We start from the raw sequence: 24,195 nt of genomic DNA, 5'->3' as shown, positions 1-24,195 counted from the left end.
ATTTCCTCGTTCTTGTATGATAATTCTTTCTAATGAGATGGTGTTTAGTTATACATACTAGTATTATTCCATGGTACTAATGCCCCTTTTGCCGGGGGCGCTACATTTTTGAATGAATGTAGGTGGCTCTATAGCGGATAGTATCGATCGCACGTAGCGGAGTATCCTCCTCTCCAAGTCTTGGTGAGAGCCTTTTTCCTTCAAGGGGTTATGTTGTACACCTTTTGTTGTAAATTTTCACTTTGAGGTATAGCCGGGGCCTTGTTGTCGGCATTATCATAACTGTCTTTTCTACCCTTAGAGGCTCCGTAGATGTTTGTGTGGGTTATGTTCGGGTTAGATGGGTTACTAGACCATGTTGTAATTCTGAACTCCTATTTCCTTTAAACTGTAAACTGTATGATGTTTTGGGAATATAACCACGATTTAAGGTTTGTGATATAAAATAAACTAACAATGTTGAATGTATGATCTCTCCTATTGTCTAAATAAATAAAGGCATGGTCCCCTTAATCATATTGAGTTGGATAGAAAGTGTTATAAAGGCTTGCTCAGTTGGGATCACTCGATTGAGTGACGATCGCGCCTCCCGAGGTTGGGGCGTGACAGCATAAAACTCACTGCGGCTACACACTCCTCATCGCGGTCCGCACAATTTTTTCGCGACAGCATAGCACCTCCGTGGTCCGCACCAATTTTGTGCGGTCTGCACTTCCTAGATCAGATACAGTTGACAGTAGAAATCTGCCAACTCCCATAGCCAAAAAATGATCCATTAACCACCCAAAACTCACCCGAGGCCCTCGAGACCTCAACCAAACATACCAATACATTCCATAATATTATTCAAACTTAGTCGAACCTTAGGAACACTCAAACAACATCAAACACCAAATTCTCCTCGGATTCAAGCCTAAGAACTTCTAAACTTCTAAATTCCACAAACAATGTCGAAACCTACCAAATCTTGTCTGAATGACCTGAAATTTTGCACACACGTCAAAAATGATACTATGAACCTACTCCAAATTCCTAAATTCTATTCTAACCCCGATATCAAAATTTTCACCGCCGATCAAAATCGCCAAATTTCCAACTTTCATCAATTCAAACCTAATTCTACCACGGACCTCCAAATCACATTCCAGACGCGCTCCCAAGTCCAAAATTACCTAAATGATCTAACCGAACCATAAAAATCCAAATCCATTATCGTTTACTCATAAGTCAACTTCCAATTCACTTTTCCAACTTCAACTTCTAAATAGGAGACTAAGTGTCTCATTCTACACCGAAAACACTCCGGACTCGAACCAACCAACACGATATGATAAAATACAACTAAGGAAAATAAAAGGAAGCAGAAATGGGGGAAACAGGGCTATAACTCACGAAACGACCGGCCAGGTCATTACTGTTATGGCATTATATATGCACCACCACTTGATCAGCTGGTATACGTTGATGATTTCGCCTATAATAGATGAGATTATATGATGGGATGCCTTTAAAGTATTGATGATGTTATGTACGCATATACCTATGCATGGTATGACATTTATATGTACAGGCATGACATTATAAATTTTTCATGATTCACATAGCTATTTAGAATTACAAATTGAGTTCTTTACTCCATGTTTCTTTCATATCTTTTATATATTACTTTCATTCCTTACATACTCGGTACTTTATTTGTGTTGACGTCCCTTTAATTTGGGGACACTGTGTTTCACACCTGCAGGTCCCGATAGATAGGTTGACAGTCCTCTAGTAGGCTATCAGCTCAGTAGAAGGTGTTTGTACACTCCACTTGCTCTGGAGTTGCCTATATGGTCGGTATGATTTTGACATATATTGTTTGGTATGGAAAGGCCATGTGCCTTTATGATGTTTATGTACTTTTAGAGGCTTGTAGATAGATGTTATGTATATTGATACGTGTATGACTTTGCCGGCCTATGTTTTGAGTGTACAAATGACCATGTCGGTCTTATAGGCCTGTATGTCACATTTATAAGTTTCTATATCATGTTGGGTCGTTTTATGTCTAGTACTCCCTTATGTTTTATTCTGGTTATCTCATGACAGCCCTTCTAGCCCATTTACCCATGATGGTATGATAAGAAAAAAATATGTTACGTTGGTACTCGGTTGGGTAAGGCATCGGATGCCCGTCGCGGCCCATCAGTTTGGTTCGTGACAATTATATTGTATTAATAAGTTAGTAATAAGTGAAAAACAAGCAAAACATTTTCTTTCGGGATTGCACTATATATAGAGAGAGAGATTTGGAATAAAAGTTAGGAGAGAGAAAATAAAAAAATAGTTAAAACCTACTATAGCATAGATTAAAACCTCATCATCTCTAGGATGCCTCATGATTCCATCTTTGTTACTATCCTCAGCATGTCATCTCATATATTTTGCTATTTTAAAGCATATGAACAATCTTTGCAACCTTGATTTTAATGGAAAGTAACGCAAAATCTTTGAATTCTTCTTGGTTTTCATATTACCTGTAGCAGACACAAGATCTTCAATTCTCTTCTTGTTACACTTCCACCTAGAAGTGTGACAATACTTACATGTTTCCTCATTAGCATCATTCCCCCCAAAACAACATACAATCATTTAGACAAGTATCTATCTTGATATAATCAAGACAAATCTTACCGATGGTTTTCTTGGCCTCATAAAAAGAATTAGGGATCCGTGCAAATGTAAATGTGTGCCTCAAAAAATCTAGTATCATGGACATTCCCTTGTCACTTAGCCCAGATAAACACTTTATGTAATATAATTTTAATAAAAATTATAGTTTTGAGTACTTGGACCTTTCATACAATTTTTGACTTCCATCTCTCAGTAACTTGAAAAAGTCTTTGTCATTTGAAGCAGGCCCATCATTTAACCTTTCTTCGCCACCTGCTACTTGTGACGGACTTACATCAACCCCATCGTGCCTTAGGCCCCCAAATGCTTCATTGATTAATAATTCTACAGGATTTTCAGGAGGTAATGTATCTTGTATAACCTTAATATTTATAGAATTAGGTAGTATATTTCTTTCACCATGAATACTCCAAGTGACATAATTTTGAGGGTATGGTTTGCATATCAAATGATCGAATGCTACATCTCTAGTCTGCCACTTTGCGAATCCAAATTTAGGATAAGGACATTTTATTCTATCTCCTACAACAGCATTAGCAAATGCAAAATCTAAAAACTGACTTAAACCAAACAAATACTCAGTGGTGTTCCTTGGCTTTCTATTTCAAGATTTATCCATATAAAAGTATTATCTTTCAAGTGCAACTAATGAACTTTTCAGAATATAAAGAGAAAATATCAGTTCTCTATTATGAGAATATAGAATATTAATTATGAAGCAATAAATACAAATAACAAAAGCCATCTATAATCTTAAACACTACCAAACTTGAAAATCCCAAAACAAAGAATGCATTTGCATAGTCATAGTTATATCTCCCAACAATAATAAGTAGATTCAAAGACAAGTAAGCCAACAAACTATAAACATCATGATAGAAAATAAAGTCAAGAGACATGTAAGTTATTTGAGGACTAAAGACGTACACATTACTAAACAACTTGAAAGAACAAAAAATACTTAAAAATAAATTGAAACATAAAAAATCTTCTACTATATGTGGAAGAAGTGAATAATTGTACTGGAATGTACAAAAATAAATTTCTTACCTCTGATATCGACAGAATCCAAAAACCTTCAATTATATTTTCCGATAAATCAGTCTTCCACTATTTGACCAAAACAACAAAAATTATACTTGAAATAGAAAAATATTTGACAAATCGAAAACTAAAACAAATAAGAATTTAATGCACAAAATTTGGGCAGCAATGAGGACAAAATATGGAGGAAGATGGGACTACAGTTGCTGGTAAATATACAGCTGCAAAACAAACTGTTGCTGGTCGCGAGAAGGTGCATCATGGTGATCAAATTGATGGTAGTGTAAAAAATTTGTGTAGCATGAACTCTTATGAGGTTTTGATGGATGATGGTCTAGTTGAGGGTATTGGTATGCAAATTATGGAGATTGAGGGAGGATTACTCAAGCCTACCATTGTAACCTCACGACACAGTAAGAGCTAAAATACTGGAGAATTTGAATCCTCTCAATGCACTCACTGTAAGGTGGAGGCTGTTGCTGGAGTTACTAAGCACCTTGCTGCATTAGTTGATCTAGTTGTAAAACCAACAGGTGTTATAGCTACTGCTGGTGCAAAGGTATTAAGTACTCTAAACTCTTATGAGGTTTTGTTGAATAATGATCCAGTTGGGTTATGAATGCCAAGGATGTGTAGATTATAGAGGTTGAGTTAATCAATTGGAACCAAAATACTGGAACATTTGAATTCTCTCAATACACTAAATAGAAACCTCATCCTTAATGCACCCAAAGTTGATTTATCATACGTGCATGCATAAAAGTGCATATAAATTTTCGAAATTATTCACAACTATTAAAAGAATACTTCAATTAACAATGAAGAAAGGAAAAATCTGGTACAAATGTATGAAATTAGGGTGCAAATATAAGAAAAATCTGGTACAAATGTAGGAAAAATCTGGTACAAAATCTGAGTGTGCTAGATGCTAGAATACTTCAATTAACAAAGTACATAACACAAGAAGTAGTAATTTGGGAAATGTATAAAAATTGCAAATACTTACTTGAAGCCAACAAAGAGAATATCACACACATCAAATGCCGAATTCAAAAGCATGTAACATAAGTTAACAATAATCCAAAGCCAATACCTACGGAGAGCAAATTTCAATTCAAAGAGCTCCAATTAAGAGTTCTTGCGAAGAGAAAGAAAGAGAGAATGAAGTATCTGTGAAAGGCGAAAATTTCTAGAGTGAAAAGATTGGGGAGGGGAGGGGGGAGGGAGGGAGTGTGAAATAAATTACCCGCTATTATTTTAGGGTTGCGAAAGTTTTAACCCCATAAATTGTATAATTTTTTGGGGGCTAATATATTGCCGCAAAATTATGCAAATTGTGGAGGTTACTTATCCCCTCCGCAATTTACCTATTTTTTTATAGTGGATGTTCAAAAGAGTGTTGAGAAAGTGATTGGTGTAAAAACCTGAAGAGAAATTATTAATTAATATGAACAAACTCTACTTTCATATCTAAATTGACAAAGTGCAAATCAACTTACACTAGCTAACTCACATCCCTTTTGTTATTGATATGCAACTAATACCGAGAAAATAGGAAAACAATCAATAATACTTGGTTTTAAATTAAATAAAATTTTATTTTCAATTATAGCATGGAAGTTCTCAAATTCAAAGTTCAAACAAAAGTCTTTAAAAGAAGAACAATTTTATCATTTAGATTATTTTATCCAAGTTTAGATAATCCATCATTGTATTGTTATATCATATTCATTGAGGTTTAAAATAAAATTCTATGATTATTTTAACAAATGATACATGCATATTGTAACGACTCGACTGTTTATTTTACTTTCTAGAACCTTATTCCCCCTAAATAAGGCTTTCTGTACTTACTTTTGCTGATTTATGAATTGCAGGGATGGTTGGTTCGGGATTTGAAAGAGTTTGGGCTAAAATCGAAACACTAGGTTCCTTAAGGTTGTCTTAAAAGGCAAAGTTTGACTTCAATCAACATTTTGAGTAAACGACCTCGAAATCGGGATTTGAAGGTTCCAACAGGTTCGTATGATGATTTCGTACTTGGTCATATGTTCGGATCGAGTTTTGGATGACCCGAGAGCGTTTTGGCACCTAATAGCGAAAGTTGATTCCTTAAGGATTTTGAAGTTCTTTAAATTTGGTTTGGAGCGGGTTTTATGATATCGAGGTCCGAACGAAATTTCGAGATCGGAAATAGTTCCATATGTCATTTAAGACTTGCACGCAAAATTTGGTATCATTTCGAGTAGTATAAGTACGTTTCGGTACACTGGAAGTAGATTGAAGAACTCGAAGTTCATAAGTTTGATTCAATTGATTTTAGGGTGTGATTCTTAGTTTTAATGTTGTTTCGAGCATTCCAAGGATTCGAGCAAGTTCGTTTTATGATTCCAAACTTGTCGGTATGTTTTGGCGGGGCCCCGGAGGCCGCGAACGTCAATTGGACGAGGCTCGAGCTAAGTTTAAAATTTGAGAAAGAGCTGAAGCTCCAGTTGCTGTCATAACCGCACCTGCGGTTGGCCAGCCGCAGGTGCGAGCCCGCAGAAGCGGCTAAACCATCGCAGATGCGGCCCAAGGGAAGGAGCCCAGGTTCCGCAGATGTGGCTCCTCTTCCGCAGAAGCGGTCACCTGACTGCAGATGCGGTCCTAGCTGGTTCGACCAATTTCCGCAGAAGCGGACGATCTCCCGCAGAAGCGAGACCGCAAATGCGGTCCCTCATCGCAGGTGCGAAAATCGCTGAAGGCAGTGGCCTTCAATTGATACGGGAGTTTGTCATTTTTGACATATTTCACTCCATTATTGGGCGATTTGGGGGGCTTCAAAAGAGGAGATTTCAACCTAGCTTTGTGAGGTAAGTTATTTCTACTTAATGTGAGTTTAATACATAATTTATGGGTAGATTACAACATATAAATAAGTGAAAATTATGGGTTTAGTGTAAAACCTAGGGATTTGATAAAAATGAGATTTAACCACGAAATTTGTTATGGAATGTAGTAGAAATCATATATTCTTGATCATAAGGTTATGGGTAATGACTTTCTTCAAAAATTTCCAGAATCCGGGCACGTGGGACCAGGGACGAATTTTAGGAACCTTGCATTTAGGGTTGGAAAATTACATTAATAGTTAATATGAACTCTTGAGCATATATTGACTAGTTCTTACCCCATTTGAATAGTTTTGGATCGGTTGGCTCCAATTTGAGGGTTTGAGCGCATTCTTGAATTTGGAAGTAAGTTTTGGGGCAAGGTAAGTCTCCTTTCTAACCTTGTAAGAGGAAACTAACCCCATAGATGAATTAAATAAATGTTTGTAACTATCTGTGGGGGCTACGTACTTACGTGGTGACGAGAGTCCGTACGTAGCTACTATTCTGCTAATTATCTGGGTAGTTTAGGACCTGTATCATGATATACTTGCAAATGCTTGCGTCCTTACTTGCTGCTAAGATCACTTAAGTCATGCTGGAAATTGGTAAACAAATATAGACGGCTATACTCACTTACTTGAGAATTTGTATGAATTACTTGACTATAAATGGATAATGTGTGCTTCCTTGATAATAAATTGTTGCTTCTGGATCAGGCCGAGCGCCTTGGTAGTAAATATATGCATTTATGGTTCGCGTCATTCGACCCTCTGGCAGTGCACAATTAAATTATTTATCGGACCGGGCCGTACGACTTCGGCACAATGTGCGCATGTTATTTATGTGGAACTTTCCGTGATTTTCACAGCTTAAATACTTTGAAATGTAAGTTATTACATGATGTGACTGAAATTGATATGTTATTTATGAAAGAATACTTTATCTCTCCTTGTTCTTGGACTATCATTATATTCATGTTATTCATGCTTAGCGTAACACTTAAACTGTATTACTATTGACCCTAGTAGGTGTCAAGTCGACCCCTCGTCACTACTTCTTCGGGGTTAAACTGGATACTTGCTGGGTACATGTTGTTTATGTACTCATACTACGCTTCTGTACTTAATTGTATAGAATTTGAGGTAGTTGCATCTAGCTACCCGTCCGGCGCGCATTCCTGATACCTGATCGAGATCTCACGATGAGTTGCCCCCTTCTGAGCCATTCAGCAGCATGCCGGAGTCTCTCCTTTTGTTATTATTGTCTATTCTATTTTAGGCAGTAGGATAGTTATATTCTTTTATGCATTCTACTAGTTTCTCTCGTACTTGTAATACTAGATCCTGGCACACACATTAGTAGACTATTACTTTTGGGTTGTATTCCTATTATTATGATTCCCTTTAGTTTTTCTCGATTCAGCTGCCTTATAAAATTGTTAATTATCGACTGTTTTAAATTTAAGTTAAGTAAATGTTGGGATTGTTTACGAAAATAAATGAGAACTCACTAGTTGATTTAGGGTTGGCTTGCCTAATAGCGGTGTTGGGCGCCATCACGTCCTATACTGGAATTTGGATCGTGACACATATTAACAATAATGAAAACAAAACAAAGTATAACACAATACAACGTTTAAAAAGGTTATTTTCCTAATACTTTTAACCAAACGTACCCCTTAGGGTACATAATGGTTTCTTTCTGATAAGGTTTTTGTTTAGTTTTTTAAGTATACATAGGTTATTGATTATTATTTGAATTACTTACTTCTCTCGCTTTCCTTTACATCTCAGGGGTCATTTGGTTGGTGGACAAGGTTATCCTAGAATTATAATTTTGGGGTTAATAATATCGGAATTATTTAGTGTTATATACTTCATTTGGTACATTGGATAAAAAATGAGATACAATATATAATCCAAAATATTTGTTTGTTTTAAAAGCTGGATAAATTTTTGTTTCTAATTTTAACCTTGAATATTTAGTGGCTTAGAAAATCGTTCACTACACACATGTAAACTAGAATCAAGATTATAACAGTTCTGAATCAAGATGATAACAGTGCGTATTAGTTTGACAAAGCGAAGCCTCAACACTAGCTGTGCCCGGGAAATCAAGTCCTCAAAAATGCAGAATCTGATTAAGCCTCAGAAAGGTTAAAGTGAAAAGGAAAGAAGGATAATCTAGTCATTTCATAACTTTATCCAGGATCGCTAATTCTGGTGTTAGTTATTCCACCTAGGAAATAGGATAATTTAATCCCAATTTATGGGATAATTTTATATCGGGTTTAATTAATACCTCAAACCAAACATGAGATAAATTTAATCCCAAATTCTATACCTTTTTACCTTATCCCATGAACCAAACGATCCCTTAATCTATGTGGATTATGCTTACTTGACTACTTTGTTGGCCCTTAATGTAGCCTATTTTTATGATACTGAAAAGGTGGAACGGCTCTGCTCCATTACTGGTTGCTCCGGTATTTATCAATATAGTCTTAGATCACAGACACGTGTGCTCCTTGAAGTTGAAAGACCAAATTTTGTTTTTAGTTCATTATTTGTTTTTTGGTTAAATTTCTATTAATGGTAACATTAGAAAGAGAAAGGAGCTAAATCTGGTTGTTAAGAACTGTAAATAAACCCGTCGGCTATTTCCAGAAAACAAATCAACAACAATCTAATATAATTTCACTAGTGGGGTCTAGGAGAGTAGTGTGTACACAACCTTATCCCTACCCTTGAATAGGCTGTTTCCAATAGACTCTTGGTATCCCTACCTCCAAGAACTCTTCACCTATTTCCAGAAAAAAATCGTCTTTTTAAAATCCAAGTGCTTTCTCCTCCTTTCCCTTTCCATCTTCTTCATTTTCTAAAGCATGGGTCACGACACATATAGATTAACCTTTCAAAAGTTTCACTATGCCATTTTCTTGAAATCTCTCACGATTCAAAGAGAGGAGTGAGATGTTATTCCCTCAGACTATGGCAATTTTTGTAAAAATAAAGTATTTTGTTAAATTTTTGGTAATATTTTCATAACTTTTATGCATATGCCGAGTTTCTTCGTTATACAGGAAGATGGATGAGTTCAATATTCTCAGTTCTTTTGTTACCATTAATAGAATTTTAACCAAAAAACCAAAGAACAATATGAAAATATATTTTGGCCTTTCAACTTTAAAATGCACACGTGTCACTTATCTAAGACTATATTGATATCTAATGGAGCAGAGCCGCTCCCACTGAAAGGCTAACTAAATTGAAAGGCTTTTGTAAGTTTGAGGTAGTTCTCTTACACATCTTTATTGGATAGAGGTTAAATTATTTTATTTTCCCCTTCATACTTTACTAATTGCCGTTCCCTTTATTATGTCTAGCATCCAGCTTCTTGCTGTAACTTACAAATCTATTATTTTTGTAAATCATTCTACCAAATTTGAGTTTTGATTCATTTTTCATATAATACATCATACAAACGATTATAATTTGTAATTCTTTAATTTCGTAATAATATGGATATTCTTATCCTTCGCAAACTAAATCATTAATTTATTATTGACGTACAAAAATATAATTTAATGTTGGCCTTTCAAAATTTTCAAAGAACTTATAATATTGAATATATCTAAAGTTTACACGTTTTCAAAATTAAGTTATTGAAATTTGCATACATATGTCTCATTATCTGCCCCACATTTCAAAATAACTTTTGTAACTCTCCCGTTTTGTATTTTTGTTTACGTATTTTAAAAGCGTCATAAATATTACATCAAGAACTTTTGTTATTATTTAAAAAAAAAGTTAGAAGCAGGTTGAATGCCTTTCGAATAAGAATTCTTCAGCAACTACATCAATTCATTTAAAAAGCAGAAAAATATCACCGTGCAACTGTAATAAATTATTCCAAAGTGACGAGAAAAAAATCCTAAAAGAATAAAGTTAAAAAGTATAACAAACTAGGAAAAAAAAGTGAAGAATCACAATTCTAGTCCTTTTACATTTTCCTCCTCCCTGTCAAATCGTATCATTTCTATTCTCTCACACAGAAGCTTCAATCCTAGGCTGAAAAGAGAAAGCACAACTGAATTTCCTGTTATAACCATCAACACTACAAGCAGGCAATTCAGTCCATTCATTTCCAACCAAATTGCACAAGAAATACCTACAACTCTCATCAGCAGCATTAGAAATACACACAAACATCTTTTCACCATCTCCTCCGGTGCAGTTGATATCCACTTTCTTCCCATAAAATTCATGTGAAATTGCTACTGGCATTGCCAAACCCTGATTCCAAATCCAACTCTTCTCATCAAATTTCCACACTCTGAGGCTCGCAGTTTCCAAGAATTCAGAGAGTACAACCACAAGCAACTCTCCTCCATATTCAACCAAATCAATAGAATACTCATGACTAAGAGGGAGTAATCTTGGGTACTCAAAAAAGTACTTTTCAGCAAAATTGCAAACCACAACTTTGCCATTGGAGTTCAAGAAATACAGAATCTCTTGGCCATTACAACCATTCTTGGTGATTATTGAGGAGTACTGTTTACATGGGGTTTTTTGTATTTCAGTTGCTACTACATTGCCACATTTACCCAAGAAATACAGCATTCGACCATCGTCGTCTTCTTCATCGTCAGTACTGTAGGATTCAGCTGCAGGGCAGCTAGAAAATTTTCTACTCATAATTGCAGATTCTCCCCAGAGATTAGTCAATGAATCGTAGACTCTAAAGGAAAGAGTTGGGAATTCACCAAAAACCAGGAAAAGTCTATATGATTCTTGAGTGGAAATCATTCCTATAGCACAAAGGGTATTGCAATAATCCACTAAAGGGAGCTTGCGACAAGAGGAATTAACAGGGTTGAAAATGAGGAATTCATTCTTTTCACTATTGTGGAAACAGAGTAGTCCACCAGAAGCAGCAACAGGGAGGAAATTAGAATCATTTTTCTGATTTTTTTCAAGAAAATTAGATGGGTAAGTGAGTAATTTCTTCCAATTCATTTCAGAAGAATCATACACAAAGGGAGATGATAGTGAAGAAGAATCAACCATATAAAACCAAGGATCTCTAGATGGAATTTGAGAGCAAGCGAGGTGGAAAGTAGAGGAAGTAGCAGCTGATTTCCACCTTTTGCTAACTGAGGTTAAGCGGAGAAAAGTGGAAGATGGTAGCCATGAAAGAACCTTCTCAAGAAGATCTTGATTAAGCTCATCCAATGGAAAAACAAAACCATCTCCATCTTCTTCAGGGGATTTCCTCTTCAGATTTCTTCTAGAGGCCATAGCAGGAAAAGAATGAAGAGAAATGGAATTAAGAAGAATGAATAACTTAGTTGTTTTATATTGTGGACATTTGACATGGGGTTGGACTTGGAATGGGAAGAGATATAAAGGGTTGTAAAAGAAAAAGAAAGAAAAAAAAGGGGAGGTTAGGGGGGTGTAGGGAAGCTTCGTAAAGGATCTCTTTTTTGTATTTTATTTGCGTTGACAATTGAGTAAAGGAAAAGAGAGTGAGACTTTATAGTGTTGAAGATTGACAAAGGGAGCAGCCTGGGAATTGTTTGTGTTGCATATTGACAAAGAGCATCCCATCCAAGGGGTTGGTTTCCCTGTTTCTTACGCATTACGTGGCTATTATCCATCGATTAATTTAGATTTGCGACTTGTTTTATTGGGTAACGCTAACATCCGGTCTATAGCGAGGCTACGAGAGTTCAGATCAGTGGCAAAATCAAAATTTTTATTAAGGGGTGTTAAAATATATGAAGATTAATTTACGAGAAATCAAGGGGATTCAACATATAATATTTATGTATATAAATTTTGTTACCTACCTATATAGTATATTCTCCCTACGAAGGAGTGTCGGTGCTATAAGGTGGCTCTGCCACTAGTTGAGGCGGCTCGGTTCAGAGTCATGGTTGAACATGACGCTTACTTGGTCGGCTTGATTAAGAAATAAAGTTACACCCTCACTATCAGCTGTAGTTTTTGGCATGATGATAAGTGTTTGGTCCTAACACATTTATCTATTCATAGAATCCGACACGAGACACACAAGTAAAATAAGCACTTAATAATAAGGTAAATATTTTTTAAAAATCTTGTTAGGAGTATTTTGTAGACAAAACAAAATGAGAAGTGACATAGTCTTGGATGATCAAGAATCTCGTAACGACTAATTTCTGATTTTTTCTGAATAAAACTAGCTTTAAGCATATTTAATATTGTTTAAAGATAAGTGTTTAACTAGAAAATAGGAATTTCGGTCAAAGCTTACTTTTAGAAGAACTCGAGTTACTGATAATCAAAAATAAAATAAATAAGAGAAATTAACTTTAATGATAGCAAAATAAGCAGAAGAAAGCAAAGTAAATCAATGTATTCCAACAATATTTTGTGTCCCTTTACAAATGTTATTTCTCTCCTTTTATAGCTATTTCTAAGTAATATGTTTTCTTTCTCTCATAACAGAGCCATTATGAGCATTTAATGGCATTTATGAAATATTATAATTGATAATCGTAACTGTTTCATGAAGATTCTACAACGCCCCCCATCATTGATGCTCATTAATTACGGATAATACGTATATGTACTTTTTGCTATGTAGGTTCATTCCTTCGATGTCTCTTCAAATTATCAAGAGGTTCGTGTAACCGTTCCTTCATGTTTCCTTGAATTTTTTGCCCCTGCCTGTTAAGGTTCGTGCCTCTTCGACTATTTTGTGCCAGTTGTCATCACATTATCGATCCACGTGTCTTGACGTATCTGCACATAATTAATTCTAAATATTAACTTGATTTTTCCCAATACAGATAGTCTCCCCACTTGCCATTTATTCATCAATTGAATATTTGGGAAGTGGACTTCATTAAAGCGGGAATTTTTGCCGCCATTCTTCGTATCATTATAACTTCTCCAAACTGACGCTTCACATGTTACTTCCATTCAATCCTCGTGACACGTGGTGATTTTTGATTGGTTCTACAACCCTTCAGCACCTCTTGAGGCTTTTTTCCAACTTGCATCAATCACGAAGTGACAGTTCTCATTATGGCATTCCCATCATTACCTTTTTTGTTTGACAGTTGCTTTTGAGTATAAATATAACCTTTGTTTTTTTTTTTCATAAAAGTTTTCCATCTTTGAATATTCACCTTTGTCTTCTTCCTCGTACAGCCATGTCTTCTTCAAACCCTAATCTCCGAAGAGTCCCTATCGTTGATGAACTTCCCCTTGTCCTCGTTAGAAGCAGAAGAGGGGGAAGACTCTGTAGTCTAGGATCATCATCTTTTCGGGGTGCTTCTCTGCCTCTACTTAGTTCTATCCCTCCTTCTTCTAGAACAAGGGGTTCTCATTTACATGGATTTTCTGTCAGAAGTAGGGATTCCAATGAGCCAATCCATGAACCCATAGTAGATGAAATTATCCCTTCTAAACTTTCTTTCTATACCCATAGAGAATCAATTAGGAACCAAGTTTCCTCTATGACCTCCCATGAACGTGCTGATGTCTTGCCTTCACAGATTACTAAAGGTTTAATTTCTGTTGCTCGTAGGGACTACCGTTGGAGATCTGATTTCCCCATAATAATTCCTAATACAAATCAAAGAATCACATCTTACATGACTGGATTCTCTTTCGTGTATACATATCCTTTTACACTGAATTTTAAACCTCTCATTGATCCTGTTATCATCGAGTTCTGTCATTTTTTCAATATTTGTCTAGCACAAATTGGCCCCATTGTGTGGAGGGCTATTGCTTGTCTAAGGCACTTAGTTAGCTTGGCTAATTTACCTTTTACTTTCTTTCATTTGATCCACCTCTACTTTCCTAAACTGTTCCGTCATAGGATCTTCACTTTGGTAGTGAGGAGTAAGAGAGTTTTAGTCAGCCCTGAGGATGACAAGGACCGTGGCTGGTATCCCAGATTTGTTACTGCTCCTACTGTAGGGTTAGTAGGTGAAGAGAATGTATCATTCCCTGAAAAGTGGAATTTTGCACGTAAGTTTACCTTTACAACTTTCTCTCTTCTTTTTTCCCATTCTCATTTTGAAAGGATTTGTTTTTCTATCGGCTATTTAACTTTCTCTTCTTTCAGCAACCATGGGAACTGTTGATGAGATTCCCAATTTTCGTGGTTGGGTAGAAAAATTATTGACTGTTGGAAGGTTGATCTTGGAAAAACCTTTCGAACAGGTTTGGTTAGCAGGTTAAAACTCATGGTAATAACTTTACTCTTTCTCTTTCTATTTTTATCTATCTTTTATTTAGAATGTATTTGGCCCGTCTTTTTATCAGGGTTTCCTATTCATGGTGTTAGTGCCGACTTAATTCTATCTTCCAGGGTTTCTTTGGCAAGAGCTCAATAGATAATTGTGAGTTCTTCATCGAAAAGAAAAGTTGATGCATCCCAAGATTCTGAGGAAGAAGAGAAACGATATGGAAGTTCCTTGGTTAGAAGGTCGCGGGCTAGAAGACATGTCATTTCGGATGATGAACCCATTCTTCCCCATTCTGTTCCTGTGATCGAGCCTGTTGAGGCCACCTTGGTGAGTTCTAACGATGATACTCCTGCGGCAACTCGTGACTTTGATGAGCAACTTTTTTCACGTGGGTTTTGGTGTCTAATGAAGTACCTCTTACCTCTTTCACCGTGTCTGTCCCTGTGGAGCGTTCTTTGCCAATTTTTACTACTATTGTTTCTACTCCGCCCCAAGTTGTTATGACTTCCTCTAGAGTCCCCACTACTAATATTTCTCACACTGAGATTGGTTCTTCAAGTGGTGTTAGAGTAATGAAGCAGATAACCATTGAAGTCCATGCTGAAGGTAGCCTTTTGAAAAAGTCAGGTCGGGCTGACGTATGGTTGAAACCCTTGATTGGTCCAGTTGAGAAGTCCAAACTAGACAGTCATAGTTCTTTGATTTGGATGAATGATATCGTGCAGTCACCACTAAAGGTATTAAGTTCTCTTCATGCTTTATTACATTCTCCTTTTACCAAGATTCTTACCTTCCTTTTTTAGATCAATCTCATCGGTACAGAGATGATGAAAAGGGTTTCCCATACAGAGCAGTTGATGCATGATTATCAAATTGAAGCAGACAATTGGAAAGAACAATACGAAAGTCTTCAGCTTGATATAGAGGTTTTAGAAGAAAGCAAGTGTACCTTGGAGCAGCAGGTGAGGGTTTTGGCTTCAGAGTTAGCAGTTGAAAAAGCTTCCTCCAACCAGGCAGACAAGGATAAAACTCTCTTTGAGTCATCATTTGTCGAACAACTCTCCAAAGCCACCGAGGAGATCAGAGGTTTGAAGGCCTTATTGAACGAGAAAGAAGTCTATGTTGGAGAACTTGTTCAAACACTCACCCAGACTCAAGAAGATCTTCGTGTGTCTGCTAATAAAGTCAACTTTTTGGAGAGTTCACTCGCCCCTTTGCAATCTTCTTATGATGTTGCTTTGGCTGAAAAAGAGGAGCTTAAGAATAAAGTTTATGTATGGGAAAAAGATTACGAAGCCCTTGAGGACAAAGCTGTTGTTGAAGTGAGTTGAGCTATTTTAAACACACGCCATGACACCCTCGTGGAGGTTAGCCAAGAAGGTTTTAACTTAGATGCTGAGTTAGCAAAGATTAAAGAGACCATCAAGAAAACGCAGCACGACCAAAGTTTCTCTTCTCCCATGGCTGAAACTCCTGAGCACGTTGAAGCTGACTCTAGTACAGTGGATGTCCCAACTTCTTTAGATCAAGTCGAGCCTTCTGTTGCTAATGATGTTATTTTAAATCCTTCTCCTGCTCCACAATGAATGTTCATGAAGTTTGACTCTTTACCATTTTTTTAGTAGAATTTGTGGTTTTACCCCTGGTCCCATTTGGGGGTTATATTTTTTATGACAAGTCTCCAGGTCCTTTCGGGGCTTTTTATAAAAATGACAATCAGTTTATGACTAAGTTCATACTTAGTTTAAACTTAATATTATAAAGTTTTTGTTTCAACTCAATTCTCTTGAGTTTCTGTTTTACTCTTTTTGCCTTGTTTATTTTTTTATATAAGTCCAAGGTCTTGTTTTTTTATTCGTGGGTTTCTGTCTTACCCTTTCTGCATTTTTCTTTTAAGAATTTTTTATTAACTTTATGGATCTTTGAATCAAATATGAATTTATAAAAGAGCACCCTTTTATATACGACACTTAATGAAGAAGACGTCTCAACTTTATAATGGTGTAAACATACGAAAGGAGAAATAGGAACACACATGTTTTTGGAAATAACTTTGATAAAGTTTTCATTCGAACTTTGTCCAGTTTAGATAACACCTTTACATGTATTTGACTATCTTCTATTACTCTTCCGTAACTGTTTTCTTTACAACAGATTTACAAAAAATAAAATCCAAGGGTTTTTTCATGACCCATGGCTAAATACTGCCTTTAACCTAAATATTCGTAAGATTTTGAAATCTGTATTCACGAGTGTCTTCTTCACAGGTTTTTGGATCAGGCTTGTATTTTAAGCTCGTGATTTTGCTCTGAACTTGACTTTTATTGAGTAAACGTTAGGCTTTACTTGAAATTTAATCATTTTAGCCTTCTTTGCCTTCCTTATACATACACCATATGTATATTATATAGTCCCCCAAGTATTTGAGCTTTGAAGTATGAAATCTCGAGCACTTGCTTATTCCTCCATGCGGTCCTTTTCCTGAAAAGTAAAAACATATGGGACTCGGAGGTACGATTTTAGATGAAGACTGCTTAACTCATTTAAATTTCCATCAGAATAGTTGTAACCCTAAGCCGGGAATTATGATCTTTCCACGTGCCTTTCAGGTCATAATTCATCATTTAGCACGGGTTAGCTTTCTGCCTATCATCTAAAATCGTTAGTAAAATTTTAATAATTCAAAAATAAAAATTATTAGAGAGGATACCTACCCGTTGGTATTTTCTTTCCTTAGAAGTAGGGGTGTGCATTCGAATCGGTTTATTGATAAATCGAATCGATTATTTGTTATTGGTTTATCGATATCGAAATTTTTCTTATCGAGTTATCTATTTCGATTTTTTCCTCTTCGGTAATCGGTTTATCGATAAACCGATAAGATATACTAAAAAGACAAAAACATTACCCTTATTCTATAATACCTTTTCCTTTACCCTAAGTCCCTAACCCTATTATTTCCTCTACCACATTTAAGGAATGATCATATTTAAAGATCAAGGGAATGAAGTTCAAATTAATGGAAAACAGAATTAGCCGTGATGATGTATTTTGTTTTTGTTTTTTTATACCGTTGGAGTGTTGGTGGCATACATTTGATCCCTTACTTTAGTTTTGTTGCATGTGCTTGTTGACACAATTTTTATGTTATAAACGGTGTTCGTCTTATTTTAGCTTCTTTTTGTCCATATTAGTTAGGCGTGTTTATAGCGATATACTTTCCGTGGAATCCCATAAATTTTCTTATTGGTGTAATCGATAACCGAATCGATAAGACCCCAAAATCGATAAATCGAAATTGAAAAAATCGAAACATTATTGAAACGATAACGATAAGCATATGTACAAATCGATAATCGATAAGTAATTATCGATAAAGGTCAAAATCGAATCGATAAATCAAATGCACACCCTGCTTAGAAGTAGTATCTCTTTAGGTGAACAACATTCCAATTTGAGGGTAGAATCTTGCCATCCAACGTTTCGAGCTCGTATGCTCCTTTTCCTGCGATACCATGAACCTTATAAGGCCCTTTCCAAGTTGGATTTAACTTACCTGCATTGGCTGCCCTCGTGGATTGGAAAACTTTCTTGAGTACGTAGTCCCCAATCTTGAAATATCTAAGACGAGCTTTCTGATTGTAATACCACTCAATGACTTGTTTTTGGGTTGCCATCCTTATCATTGCATTTTCCCTTCTTTATTCAAGTAAATCCAGATTTACATGTATCTCTTCTTCATTTGATTCTTCGGTAGCTGGCATATATCTCGTACTTGGTTCCCCTATCTCGACTGGAATTAAGGCTTCAGCTCCGTACACAAGTGAAAATGGTATTTTTCCTGTGCTTGTTTTTGTTGTTGTTCGGTAAGCCCATAGGACTCCAGGTAGTACCTCTGGCCAATTGGCTTTAGATTCTTCTAGTCTTTTCTTCAAGTTATTGATAATGACTTTATTTGTTGATTCAGCTTGTCCATTACCCACCGTATGGTAAGGAGTTGAAGTAATCCTTTTAATTCGCCAACTTTGGAAAAATTCTGTCATTTGTGTACCTATAAATTACGGGCCATTATCACATACAATTTCCTTTTGTACCCCGAATCGGCATATGATGTTCCGCCATATGAAGTCTCTGACCTCTTTTTCTCGTACTTGTTTGAAAGCTCCCGCTTCTACCCACTTAGTAAAATAGTCAATAAGCACTAATAAAAATCTTACCTTGCCTTTGGCTTGTAGTAGTGGACCTACGATATCCATCCCCCACTTCATAAAAGGCCACGGTGCAACGACCGGATGTAATAATTCAATTGGTCGATGCATGTTGTTGCCATATCTTTGGCACTTGTCGTATTTTGCCACAAAACTTTCCTCTTCTTCTTCCATTTTTGACCAATAATAGCCGGCTCTTATCATTGTTTTTACCAAAGATCTTCCTCCAGCATGATTTCCACAATGCCCCTCGTGTATTTCTCTCATCACGTACTCTGTTTGAGAAGGCCCGAGGAATCTTGCTAGAGGACCACCGAATATTTTTCGATAAAGATTACATTGCTTTAGACAATAGCGAGCAGCTATTTTGAGAAGTGTTTGAGCCTTTTTCTTATCCTCGGGTAAAATTTCATGCTGCAAAAAATTGACAATCTCATTTCTCCAGTCCCAAGTTAGATTATTGTAATTTACCTCATTTTTGTCTTGATCGAATACTGAATAAAACAAATGAATCACGGAAGCATTCTCTTCATTTGTCACTTCTGCCGTAGATGCAAGATTAGCTAGGGAGTCTGCCTCGACATTTTCTTCCCTTGGTATTTGCATGACTTTCCAAGTTTGAAATTGCCCGACCAAATCCCGTGCCTTTTCCAGGTATTGCTACATCCTCGCCTCTCTAGCTGTATAAGTCCCCTGCATCTGGTTAACAACAAGCTGCGAATCGCTTTTGATTACTACCTTCTCTATTCCGAGCTCTCGTGCCAACTCTAAACCTGCAATCTCTGCTTCATATTATGCTTCATTATTAGTGATTGGATGGTACTTTATTGCTTGTCTTATGGTTTCTCCCACAGGTGGTACTACGACAATGCCCAGAGCTGCTCCTTTTACATTTGATGAACCAATAGTAAATAAGGTCCAAGTACCTGGATTAGATCGTTAAATACCTGCAGTTCTTTTTATGTTTCTAACTGTATTCCTTGGCTAAAGTTTGCCACAAAATCTGCTAAAACTTGTGACTTTATTGCAGTTCTAGGTTGATATATATGTCATATTCATTTAGTTCTATGGACCACTTGGCTAATCTACCAGATAACTCTTGTTTATGTAATATATCACGTAAGGGGTAGGCAGTTACCACAAAAATATGATGACACTGGAAATAAGGACTTAATTTCCTAGATGCCATAATCAAAGCTAATGCAAGTTTCTTTAAATGAGGATATCGAGTCTCAGCATCTAGCAAAGATTTGCTAACATAATAGATAGGTGATTGTTTACCTTGATATTCTCGAACTAATACGGCATTTACCGCCACTTCTGAAACTGTAAGGTAGACAAGCAATCTCTCCCGATCTTTTGGTTTGGCCAGCAATGGCGGGTTTGATAGGTACACCTTTAAACTCTTAAGTGATTGTTGACATTCTTCAGACCATTCGAATTGGTTTTGCTTTTTTAAAGCTGAAATGAATTTGAAGCATTTCTCTGAAGACTTGGAAATGAACCTGCCCAAATCCGTTATTCTTCCAAGCAGCCTTTGAACTTCTTTCTTGCTAGTGAGTATTGTGAGCACCTAATTTTTGACAATATTTAATTTTTTATCACTTCTTCTATGTAAATATTTTAGGAGTTTTAACCTGCAATTTTTAGCTTTGTTACACTTTTTATTATAGGGTGAAAATACAAAATTTTAAAAGGTGAATTATTACTATTAATATTATTTTATTTTTATTTTTATTTTAAATAATATAAAATATTCCGAAATATTTTTTTTTAAATTTTCAGGAGTGATTTAGAAAATAAGAAAAAGGGAAGTATTGAATAAAAAAAATAAAAGTAAAAGTAGGTGGAATTCTCTTTTAAAAAGTAAAAGAAAGTAGAAAATTAAAAAAATAAAAGTAAAGTTTTGTGAAAATTTTAAAAAAATAAAATTAAAAGAAAGTTGGAATTAAAAAATAAATATAAAGGTATTTGAAAATTAAAAAAATTTAAAGTAAAATAAAGTAGCATTTTTAAAAGAAAAGCAAAAGAAAGTGGATTGTTTTTTTAAGAAAAGTTAAATAAGTGGAGTTCTCTTTTAAAAAATAAAAAAATAGAATTTTAAATAAGATAAAAGTAATTAAAGTTGGAATTTAAAAAATAAAAGTAAAGGAAGGTGAGATTTCTTTTTATAAAAAAAATAAAAGCAATTTGTAAGTGGGATTTATTTTAATTAAAAACAATAAAATAATAAAATATTTTTAAAACAAAATGTGAAAAATCTCGAAATTTTTTCTATAAATAGAAGAGAAATTTGAGAAGAAGAAAAAAAAGAAGAGAGGGGGAGGAGAGAAAAATAGGTTGAAAATTTTTATTAAATTTTTCTTTCAACATTTCGGGCCTTGAATCTTGGGTTTGAAGAAGAGTTGATAGAGATTTTGTTGTTGCTGCTGTATTGACTCTATAATTTTCAGATTTTATTCATTTGAATTCACTCTCTTGTAGGTATGTAATTCAAGCTCTTGAGTTAAAAAATGTCAGAGCATCTTTATTGAAGCAGAAACAAATTGATTTGGTTCTTTTGATAAAGTTTCTTTCGTATTGGATCTATTCGCATGAATGATGTTTCTTTGATTGAGTGAATTGAGATTTGCAAATGTTAACGTTATTCTAGTATGTTCATGACTCTGTCTCGTTTTTGTTTTTTTTTACTTTTTTATTTTATTTTTCTTGGCTCATGACTTGTAACCAGCAGGTATTGTTTTGTTTACATTTAGATTTCAAGCCCATGTAGCACCATGTTCATATTTTGAAATTTAAAGAAGTATGTGAAGTTGAACAATTTGTCAACATTAAGATGTAAAAAAAATAGATTGCGTTAGTGGAAGGATCTTATCTTCAATTTATGTTATTGGCTGCATATTTTCTTAAATTAACCATGTGAAGATTCAACTTCCTTTGCTTCAAAATGGTACTGTAGAAGTTATAGTGGTGATACTACAACTTTCTCTTTAGCATAGTGTTAAATAAATTAATTACTTTAAGTGTTCTTTGTTATAATCAAGTTTAAAATGCATTTTTGTATGTCCATGTTTGTTTTGTTCCTTCTAGTTCATCCGAATAGTTCTCAACATGGTTTTTTTTTTGTGTGCTCATATGGTCATTTAAGATTCATTATTTTGTTATAAAATTTTGTTAGTTTCTTTCTAGAATTTGAAAACGAAAGTCGGTCTTTTGAAGATGATATGAAGATGAACCCACAGCTGGCACATGTCTTTTGTTATTTTCACATAAATGCCAACTCCACCTTTCTGAATTGTAGTATGCTATAAAAAAAGGCTCCAGTGATATACATGTAGCTAACCCATTTCTTTAGGCCTTTTGTACTTATCAATTTATACCACTCCATCCACAATAAAACCTCAAAACTCATGGCCCTCATTTAATTAATTTTAAATCCTTAGAATTCGAGGCATGACATTTAGCGAATTTTCTATGGCCCTCGCAAAGTTGAAAAAAGCGTAGTCGCTTTAGGCATAATTTAAAATTACCTTCCTAAACTCGGGTGTGCATTTCATGTGACCCAAATCCAAATCCTAATAACGTTAAATAAAATGTGTCGTGGACTGCGGGTGTATTTATGTGACGTGGTTCAAGACATATTTTAAATGACGTTGCAATCTTTCTAAAAATGAATAAGAGCGGTTAATAAGTTAAAATTGAACCATAGGCTAAAACGTGTATTAAAATCAGATAATAGGCCAATTATAATAGTTGAGCGACCGTGCTAGAACCATGGAACCCGGGAATGCCTAACACCTTCTCCCGGGTTAACAGAATTCCTTACCCGAATTTCTGTGTTCGCGGATTGTAAAACAGAGTCAATCTTTTCCTCGATTTGGGATTTGAACCGATGACTTGGGACACCATAAATTATCCCAAGTGGCGACTCTGAATTTTTAATAATAAATGAATCCCGTTTCGATTGTCACTTTAAGTTGGAAAAACTCCCTTATACCCTTTCCGGGGTATAGGAAAAAAGGAGGTGTGACAAGTATATCCGGGATTTCTTCGATAGCTTTAATCTGTGAAAAGTTTACTTCAATGTCACGGTTAGAAACAAGGAATCCCAAGAACTTACCTAATGAGACGCCAAATGCACATTTCTCAGGATTTAACTTCATGTTGAATTTGCAAAGAATATGAAATGTATCAGTCAAGTGGTGAATATGATCCCCTGTTTGTTGTGACTTGACCAACATATCATCTATATATACCTTCATCGTTTTTCCTAAATGTTCTTGGAATATTTTGGTCACTAGCCTTTGGTATGTGGCCCCAACATTCTTCAAACCGAATGACATGACTTTGTAACAGTATGTCCCCCTGTCTATGATGAAAGAAGTTTTTTCTTTATCTGGAGGATCCATTTTAATCTGATTATACCCTGAATAGGCATCTAAAAAACTTAACAATTCGTGGCCTGCAGTAGCATCAATTAGTTGATCTATATGTGGTAATGGAAAAGAATCTTTAGGGCAAGCTTTATTCAGATCAGTATAGTCTACACAAACTCGCCACTTATCATTCTTTTTAGGTACTACCACAGTATTAGCTAACCAATCTTGATACTTTATCTCTCTGATAGACCCAATTTTTAAAAGTTTCTGCACCTCATCTTGAATCACCTGGTTTTTGAAGGAAACCTACTTCCTTTTCTTTTGCTTGACAGGTGGGTACGATCGATCTTCATTTAATTTGTGGTCATTACCTTCGGTGGTATACCTGTCATGTCTGAATGGGACCAAGCAAAACAATCTGCGTTAGTTTTTAAGAATTCAATCAACTTACGCTTCATTTTCGGGCTGAGGTTGGTTCCAATATAGACTTTTCTATCTGGCCAATGTACAAACAGCACCACAACTTCCAAATCCTCGATTGTTGTTTTGATATTTTTATTTTCTTCTGGTTCCTGAATAGTGTCGGGCCTCGAATCTACATCTGTTTGCCCATCTTCTGTCGATGTTTGTGTTGATGCGTCCTCAACTGTATTCTGTGATTGCTATTTTTCATCACTCTTTGCATTTGAATCTGCTACGGTATTAATGCTTCGTGAAGCTTATTAGTCACCACGTATTTGACGTATCCCCCATTGTGATGGAAA

At 35.5% G+C, this 24,195-nt stretch overlaps 1 protein-coding gene across 1 annotated transcript; it reads right to left on the bottom strand.

The window, feature by feature from the left end:
- Positions 1 to 10,639: 10,639 nt before the first annotated feature.
- On the bottom strand, positions 10,640 to 11,896 carry LOC104212907 (F-box only protein 13). Its single transcript, XM_009762282.2, has one exon. It carries the CDS (start codon positions 11,894 to 11,896, stop codon positions 10,640 to 10,642), a length of 1,257 nt encoding a protein of 418 aa, XP_009760584.1.
- Between the last annotated feature and the right edge of the window lie 12,299 nt (positions 11,897 to 24,195).

This window comes from Nicotiana sylvestris, chromosome 8 (genome assembly GCF_000393655.2).
Source record: "Nicotiana sylvestris chromosome 8, ASM39365v2, whole genome shotgun sequence".
In the NCBI taxonomy this organism is placed as follows: Eukaryota; Viridiplantae; Streptophyta; class Magnoliopsida; order Solanales; family Solanaceae; genus Nicotiana; species Nicotiana sylvestris.
This window is presented reverse-complemented; position numbering and strand designations above follow the sequence as displayed.